This window comes from Montipora foliosa, chromosome 11, assembly GCF_036669935.1.
Source record: "Montipora foliosa isolate CH-2021 chromosome 11, ASM3666993v2, whole genome shotgun sequence".
NCBI classification, from domain to species: Eukaryota; Metazoa; Cnidaria; class Anthozoa; order Scleractinia; family Acroporidae; genus Montipora; species Montipora foliosa.
The window spans coordinates 27,907,443-27,917,007 of NC_090879.1; the positions used below are offsets into that span (position 1 = coordinate 27,907,443).

A 9,565-nucleotide genomic window follows, 5' to 3' on the forward strand; every position below is an offset into this window, starting at 1 on the left:
CATCAATTCGCTGTTGCTCTTGAGAGGAGACAATAAGTTGATGTTATTTATCTAGATTTTTCTAAGGCTTTTGATCGTGTGCCTCACGAAAAGCTTTTATTTAAGCTTGAATGCCTTGGCATTGGCAGATCCTTGTTAGCTTGGTTTAGATCATATTTATCAGGTAGAAGACTCAGAGTCGTGATAGATAACGAGTCGTCTGATTTCCTCCCTGTAACACCTGGAGTCCTGCAAGGGTCAATTTTGGGGCCTTTACTGTTCTTGCTTTTTATCAATGATATGCCGAATGCAATTTAAAAGGAAACATCGTTACCCCTCTTTGCTGACGACTCAAAGTGTTTTCAGTTAATTCTTGGACACGACGGCAAAAAATTGCAGGATGACTTGAAATAAGTTACTCCAGTGGTCTTGTATTTGGGGTATGGAGTTTAATGCCAAGAAGTCTAAGGTTTTAAGGGTGGCTCGTATAAGATCAATTGATGATAGGGACTATTACCTTGGTGGGATTAAGCTAGATCGTGTTGATGTTGAGACAGACCTGGGGATTTTGGTTTGCCACAATTTAAGCTGGAATAATCACGTTGATGTTATTTCCTCAAAAGCTCAAAAAATGCTCAGCGTCCTTTACCGAACATGTAAGGATATCAATGATACTCATACAAAGAAATTACTTTATACTACTTGGGTTCGCTCACGCCTTGAATAAAAATTATGCTAGTGTGGTATGGTCACCTCACACCAAACGAACATCAACAATTTAGAACAAGTACAACGCAGGGCCACAAGATTCATACTTGGAAGGGATTATTCTGAGTACGAGCGCCTTAGTAAGTTAAATTTATTACCTTTGAAGTATCGTAGAGAAATTAATGATTTGGTTTTCTGTTTTAAGTGTCTTAAGAATATGTATAAATTAAACATTTCATCTGTCGTCTGTGGAACGATTTACCTTTTAGCATAAGAGAATCAAATACCTTGTCAATTTTCTGTAAAAATTTGATAGCTTTGTATTAAGATAAGTTTAATGTAGATTTTTTTAAACTTTACATCGTATTTTACCCAATCATTGGTCCATTTATGGTACCTTTTAAGATAATTTTATTACTTTATTAATTAATTCTATAGATTTATTTATGATGTAGTAATAGGTGGCTTATTTTTAAGAAGTCTGGTACTCTGTTTTAAGCCTACCTCAGATTGAGCAGTTGACTGATTTGATTGTCAATTTTTTTAATTGTCAATCTGAAACTTGATTAAATAAATAAAAAAGAAAATATATTGGGGGTAACCACTCATTAATCAACAATATTTGTAAAAAGCTGTGAAATTCAAAGCGATGTATGCCATTGTTTTCCAAATTGAAGCTTAATTTTCTCTGAAAATTGCATGGCTACCCCCACTTTTCTTTTTGGATAGCAAGAGCATAGTTTTAAACTGCGCAAAAATATCAGTGAGCATCATCATCTTGAGATGGGCAGAACATTATGTGCAATCACAATTGTAGCCTGCTTGCAGGCGGTAGTTGTTGTGTCGCCACGAAACACTATCAGACGACATATTGGAAGAGCGTGGGATAGGTCTGGGCCCTGCTTGCAGGCGGTAGTTGTTGTGTCGCCACGAAACACTATCAGACGACATAGTGGGAGAGCGTGGGATAGGTCTGGGCCCCGTGACAAAACGACGGGGTGGGGAGTGGGAAGAGCGGAGAGAAAACCGCCTGCCCGAAAACCAGCCTTTTCTCGGTAGCCGCCCACTTTCTTTTGAGCTTCCGGTTGCATGTCACGCCACAATAATTGACCAATAAGTAAGAGACTGTAATAAGGCTGTCAATCACTGAAGCGTGTAGCTGTAAACAAACTAAAAAAGCCGTAAGAAATGTAAGCAAACCGGCAGAAACTGCAGCAAACGGTACGTGTAGGTTTTTCCCATTGCAATTTCTTGTTTAATACGGAAAGTTTGAAAAATTTGGCAGCGAGAAAACAGTGGGCAATATTCCTGTCGGTGCACTTTGCGATCAACTGCGGCTTTGATTTACGGTTTTGATTTACAGTGAAGCTATGCATTTTATGAAATCTAACTTGACGTTTCGTATGTGGCAACATACATTTTCACAAGTAACCTTCATTATATGAAAAATATTTATATTTCAAAACAAATTGAGAGCGATCTGTAATAAAGTGACAATTAGCATTTAAGGTCGGATTCAATTCCTGTGTAAACAAGGTTTCGTTTGCAGTGGTAATCAGTTTTTCCAGACGCGAGAATTTCAAAATGATCCCATTTTATGTTATGTGCAGTAGTCATAATATGACCAGCAATATCTGATGTGTGTTCATGCTTGGAGAGCGCTTCAAAATGTTCAGCTTTTCTATCCTGCAGTCGGTTCTTCGTTTTGCCGATGTAGAATTCATCGCAATCCGAGGCAACAACTTGCGTTGTAAACAACTTTCGATCTGTGGGAACGATTCAAGCGATCTTTGCAGGGAAAGAAAGATTTGATTCGCCGAGTGTTAAGAAAAATAACTTTGAGATTAACGATATAATAAAACTCATTTACGTACACAAGATTAACTATGTTATTTTTTTCTTCATCTGTCTTTTGGCCGAAAGGAAGCGTTCCTCCAGCGCTTGCTCTGCAGAGCAGTAGTTGAAGATAGGAGGATCTTCGATAATTTTCTTAGAACTCTCTGGGGTGAATTCTGCTGCCGAACACAAACCTTCCAGTTCGACAATCTGATCTGATATGATGCTCTTGAGTGGGCAAATTACAAGCACTGACACCGGACGACCTTCAAGTTTCTCACTTTCTCGGCTATCGCAAACACTGTAAATATCATGCTTTTCCCAAAGCCAGTGGGAAGCACGGCCAGCACATCTTCACCATTTAGTAAACTAACTATCGCCTGTTTATGTTCACGCTTCAAAAGAACCCTCCTTTCTCTTGTCGCCAAGAAATCTAAAGCACTTTGAATCGCTCGATCGACATTCGAACTCATCATTTTGCCTATGGTGACAAGAGCGGTATATGAATATTAAATCTTGTGTTGATTGACAGCATGTCTGCCGACCAATCAGAAGACAGCGTCCACCGGCGGACGCTGCGAAATTGTGCTACTCAAAGGGGGCTGGTTTTCGGGCAGGCGGTTTTTCTCTCTCCTCTCCGCCCCCCTCCCCTGGCTCGCTTTGTCGACCCTCAACCCGGCCCAGACCTAGCCGCGCGAATCCAAGATGGCAACCTCATTACGAATTCCGGTTTTTCGACCATCCAACCGCCTGCGTGCAGGCTATCACAATTGTAGGCACTGTCCTTAAATCAGTTTTCCAACCTTCCTACAGACATGCTTGTGTCTATTATCATAGTTGATACAACCTTATTTCTGTGCTTCACCTGCCAATAGATGTAGTACCATACAGGGTTAACCCTGTATGGTATTCAAAGAGAAGTTCACTCCAAAATGACAATCCTCTTTCTATTTTTTAATAGAAAGTTCATGAGGAGAACAGCTTTTAACCAAAATTTCCATCTTGAAATAGCTTTCTAACCTTGCAGATTGCCATCTTGGAATATGCGTGACGTCATTGAGCTCATCTGATCCATTTTCTCTTGGAAATGCGAACAACATGAACAGTATAGAGGAAGCCCGACAGCTTTGTCTGATCAAGCTTCCCACAAAACTTCAGGTTGAGCTTATTGACGTCACGTTATATAATCCAAGATGGTGGCCTGCATGTGTGTATTTTTGACAAGGATTAGAAAGATATTTCAAGATTGAAATTTTGGTAAAGAGCTGTTCTCCTCATGAACTTTCTATTTTAAATCGATTACAAAAGGATTGTCATTGTGGAGTGAACTTCTCCTTTAACCCTGTAGTTTCTTAGGCAATTTGGTGTTAACCAAGTGAAGCCACTTTCTGCGATGGAAAACGTCTGGAGGTTTCATATGCAGTAAAATAGGTTCTTATATATTGATGCATAAGACAAAATAAGCCTGTTTAGATCCTTAAATACCGGTAGGTTCTTATAATAATTATTTTCAGAGAGTCTGAGTGGTGCAGGTTATGAAAGTTTAAAATTATACAGATGCAGGCGCGTAGCGTGGTCATTTTTTCAAGTACGCACAAGCACATATGATCTAGAAACCTAAGTAAACAGAGCGAAAAATACTGCGTTCTTTATTTCTTGTCAAAATAGTTGTGTCAATACAAGCAAAGAACAAAGCGTCTTGCCCTTATTTTGAGCAAACTTGGTGCATTAAAACATTGTTTTGGTCGTGCTAGCGTGACTGGAATTGTCAAGAACGCCAGGGTGCATTTAGTTTAGGGTACGCCGAAGATCTTCGGCGTGGGTTTTAAAATTTTGCGGCGTACCGGCGTGCGATCAACAAAATGTCGGCGTACTGAAGCGAGTGATAAAGGCAATATTTGGCGTAGTGTGCTACCAATGGCGTAGACTTGTGGCCTATTCGGCGTACATTTTAAAAGCCCTCGGCGTACCTTCGGCGTGGGGTCTATGCGGAATGCACCCTGGCAAGAACGTTCTCGGAACGTCGCTCCTTTGTCACGAACGTTCTTGGAACGTCGCTCCTTTGCAACCTCGCCTTTTTGTTGCACGCTGGCCAAACAACACTGCATTTTTAGTGCCAAAAAAAAAAGGTACAATGCATTTAACTAAGTTAGAACATGGTATAGCTTTTGTTTTAGTTTTTTGAATTTAATCAAAGTGGTGCTTTCATCACGAAATCTTGGTTGCGTACAAGTAAAATGTTAAGAATAGAAACGATTGCTAAAAATTTCTAAATTTTCTGGTCACTTCAAGTACGCACGTGCGTATATGCGTATAGAATGCTACGCGCCTGAGATGTACCACATAGGTGTGATGTGAAAGTTACTAGATTTTAAAAATACAATTAAACAGTGACATTGAAAAATGAAAAGAGTAAATAATAATTATAACTTTTTTTAACATAAACTTTAAGTTGTATTTCTATTTCATGCCTACCAGATAAGAACCTTTTTCAAATTTCATGCTGAATTGGTTCTTATAAAAGTGGGTGTCTAAAATGGCAAATTTCAGGCTGTTGGTTCTTAATCCACTAGGTTCATATATGTGGGATTTTACTGTATGGTCTATGTATTTTGTAAAGCAGCACAAAAAAACGTGTTTTAAACTCTGGTCATTTGAGTACAAATCCTGCAAATCAAACTGCTTTGGCCTGGACCAAATGTTTGACTTCATGACATGAATAAAATTAGAATTTGGGTCGACACACACAGGTATAATTAATACAATACAATAGATACTTGACTGACCACTCCCCATAGGGGCTTTTCAGGGCCAATGAACTCAATGACTGTTCAATAGAACAACAACACCTGTTAGGAATCTCAATTGGCTGCAGGTGTTACAAGTGCACCTGAGAAGGAAATAGGGACTACCAGGATCAAATCCAATAGGCCGTTTGCATGACCGTGTCACATAACCTTGTCAGTCATAAAAAATGATTGTGGTACAAAAATTAATCCAGTTGTGGATGCCAAAATGGAAAGAGCATGATCAGAATGGGTCTTGAATCCGGGGATTTCCAGGTCTCACAGCAAGGGCCCTAACAACAAGGGCCCTAACAACAAGGCCCCTAACAACAAGGCCCAAACTTGACTACCACAGACAAGAAGAAAATATGACCAACCTGCTCTTGTGTGTTGTTGTACTGCAAAGCAACATGAGTCCAAGTGTTGTAAGTAAAGTTGCCAGTGAGGAGATGACTGTCATTTGATCCACCTCTGACTTGACCACCACTTACTGACAGGTGTAAGCCTTGGAGGTAAAGGAAAGGAAAGGAACTTTATTTAAGTGTCAAGTCATTCTAGTGCTGGAGCACTAATTGGGGACACTGTAAACTGAAATTAACAATTAACACAAATCAAGTCAAATGTGGGTTTTGAGGAGAGAGGAAACCAGAGTACCCGCAGAAATCCTCTCGGTGCAGAGTACTAGAACCAACAAACTCAACCAACATATGATGCCGAGTTTGGGAATCGAACCCGGGCCACATTGGTTGGAGACAAGTGCTCTCACCAGTGCGCCATCCCTGCACCCCTGACACTTCATGTCTTCTAAATGTTGTCACTACTAATTTAAGAATTCCAAATGAAAAATAACATGAAGGAAACTTACTTGAGCCTTGTTTAGTACCAAAAACGGGAATTTCATGGCTGCTGTTACAAGCCTCTTTGGAACCACATCTCGAACTGAAAGAAGTTAAAAGACCTCCACAATTAGACTGTCTAGAAGGCCATTTAAATCAATGTTGTTTTCATAGGAGAAGTTGGTGTTGAAAGGGTATAAGACTATGTTGCATCAATGATATAAATAAAATAATTAGCAACTATTCACTGGAGTGGAGGTGGCTAGTTGTGGACATTTAACGAGCCACAAAGTGGCAAGCTAAATAGCCACTGCTAGCCACCGACACTATACTAAAAGAGTGAGATAATATAGCACAAAAAGATTAACTCATTTATTCTCGCAAAGATTACAGCATTTCGGTGAAAATTGCTCGGAGGTGAATAGCAAAGGATATCCAGAGTTTCAGTAGCCAATCAGTGTGCACGTTTAATGCTAACCACTGTTTTAGTATAATAATATTATACTAATGAACTTTATTAAGTGTTAAATGAACTTTATTAAGTGTCAAATGTATTTTAGCACTGGGCACTAATTGAGGCACTGTACAGAAATCAAATCAACTAAACTCAGATCAAACCATATGTTGGTTTTTGAGGAGAGGGAAAAACTGGAGTACCTGGAGAAAAACCACTCAGAGCAGAGTAGAGAACCAACAAACTCAACCCACATGTGACGCCAAGTCTGGAAATCAAACCCGGGCCACCATCTCTGCTCCCTCCTGCCATAATTTCCCACACTGTAGCCAAGGCCTAGGCCAACTATGGACTCATACCAAATAGGGCTGTGGTTTTGGTTTGATGTTTGGTAAATTATTGTCAAATTTCACGTGACAGGAGCTTAACAAATAAAATACAAAGGCGAAAGGACAAAAAGATGGGAACACTCTTTTATCCTTTTCATCATTTCACTCAAATTCTAGTGCAGCTGTATCAGCCTAAATTGGCCACAGCTGTGCAAAATGACCAAAACAAAGTGCAATAGTCACTTGAGCTGTTTTTGCCTGTAGACCTTCAACTTAATCATCTCACCTAAACCAGATGTCATCTAGGGCAATGTCACTGTAACCGCCACCCCCCCTTGCTGCCGTGAATTTTACAGCCACCAATCCTTTGTAACCCTGCAAAAACAACAAAATATTTACTGACACATTTTGGTGGAAATAAACTGAGTGAAAGAGAGACAAATATCTTGTTGGCTCAAGATGCATGCTTGCACTTTGGCACCACAGAATGACAGATGTAATAAATTCTTTCAGCTCTGAAGCATTCAAATTTTATTTTGAAACTGGTAATGCACTTTGATATTAGTTCTTGTCCCCATACATTGGTATCCATGCATTGGACATAATCCATGTACAGGACAACCAGCACTTGGTGTGCACCATTAGTGCAAGCCAAATGTGCTAGACACAACAAATCAGTTTCACGGTGTGTAGGTTTAGAAACTTAAGGCTAAAATAAACCCAAAAAAGGTTTGGGACAAGATTTTAGTTTGGTTTAGTGATAACTTTTTGCTATTTACAATTTTGACTCTCTTTTAGAACAGAAATGAATTCCTCAGATTTTCCTGAATGTTGCTTTGCTCAGTGGAAGAATTTAACTTCAGGTGCAAAAGAGGTCACTCTATTATTTTTTGTTTTAATAGCACTTTTCTACCTTTTACAAAACCCTTTACAGAACTTTAAATTAACTTGTAATCTTCCTGTAATAAATTGATCTTTAATTGAGGCCACTTTTTGTATGTTTCACAATTTTCAGTAGTCATTTAATTGGAAGATGGTCATCATTTTGATAACAATAACATTGTTTCAATGGAAATTTTTTGGGGCCACTCAATGAAAAAACTAATTTGTTGTAACAGGTTGAAAGATCCTGTGAACAAGGTTGGTTGCCCAGTATAACAGATATTTACGCCCTAAATGCAACCAAAAATATAATAATAATAATAATAATAATAATTTATTTCACTTATAAAGCGCAAATATCAATTGGGTTATTTTCATTTGCGCTAACTTAAAAATTATAGTAACTACTAATATACTAATATAAATAATTAAAACAACAGTAAATTTAAAAACTATCAATATAAAAGGTAATCAAAATATAACCTTATTAAACCTTAGCTATATATTTAAAAAAGCTTTTTTGAATAAAAATGTTTTAAGTAATTTTTTAAAATTATCAATGTTTGGAGCTCTCCTAACTTCAAGAGGCAAATTATTCCATAAACTTGGAGCAGCTACCATAAAAGATCTATCTCCTAATGTCTTATACGTTTTAAAATTAACATACTTAAGTAAGATTCCATTTGAATTGGAATGTAACCTATATCTACCCTCATTCTTAATATTAATAATAAGCTCTGTTAAGTACCCTGGAGCAAAACCCTTAATAGCCTTATATACTAACACCTGTTTTCTATGTTCTAAAGGAAAGATTTTGTTGCATATTAATTAAGTGAAGTTATAAAATATTAAATATCTGAAACCAATCATATTGCAGAAGTCCACTTCAAGTAGACAGACAGAATTTTGTCAAAGCTAGGTCATCCTTAAATAAACTGGCTGAGGTCCATCAAACCAAGTAGACATTAATTAATTACTGTGATTTCCATAATTCTGCGGAATCTCACCTCGCCCACTAAGTGCCAAACTGCGTTTTGGCTTCCATCAATCAAATTTCCGAATATAGCAGAGAAGATCTACTCCGTCCTGGGAAAGCAAATTGGAGTTTTTGGTTTAGTTCACAGCTAATGAAACTGACCTGGAACTTCCAAGGCCAAAATTAGAGGTTCTTCAGTAAAAAAAGATTCGAACAAATTCCATCGCTTTCCATCGGCATTGAGTTCAAATGTATGAATATATCATGATGGAAACCAAAGATGCTGATTGGTTGGTTATGTCACGCATCACTTTATTTCGACATCCGTGGTTTTGTGTCGACTCGCAGCTTTGCGTGGAAGTTTGATTGATGGAAGCCAAAAAGCAGTTTGGCCATTGGCACTTGAAGACGAGATTCTGCAGAATTATGAAAATCACAGTAAGTTGATACATTTTTACCACCATGATCATTTCTTGCTAAATTAAGTTTGTCTCCAATTCAAATAATTAAACAATCTTTTTAAAATACCTATAATTAGCAACTATTCACCTCAGTGTCAGTGGATATTTTAACTCATTCCTGCCAAGATTACAACTACTGGCTGTAGTCACAGTATGTTACAATAATAATTATGATTTGTGTGACAATAAACAATTATTGGATGAGGTTGAGCATGATATCATGAATTATCAAAACAGAGGTCTGTGTTATCTGCCGAAGGCTGAGGCAGATAATACAGACACAAGGTTTCAAGGTTTCAATAATTGTTTTACTATGCA

General features: G+C 38.1%; 1 protein-coding gene across 1 annotated transcript in view; it reads right to left on the bottom strand.

The window, feature by feature from the left end:
* The window catches only part of LOC137974725 (thrombospondin-1-like), a 45,630-nt gene that overhangs the window by 3,084 nt on the left and 32,981 nt on the right, over window positions 1–9,565 (bottom strand). The window contains exons 17-19 of the mRNA XM_068821672.1: window positions 7,215–7,303; window positions 6,175–6,248; window positions 5,687–5,814 (exon numbers count right to left, since the gene is read on the bottom strand). Coding sequence (XP_068677773.1) covers window positions 5,687–5,814; window positions 6,175–6,248; window positions 7,215–7,303 — 291 coding nt within the window. The remainder of the gene's footprint in view (window positions 1–5,686; window positions 5,815–6,174; window positions 6,249–7,214; window positions 7,304–9,565) is intronic.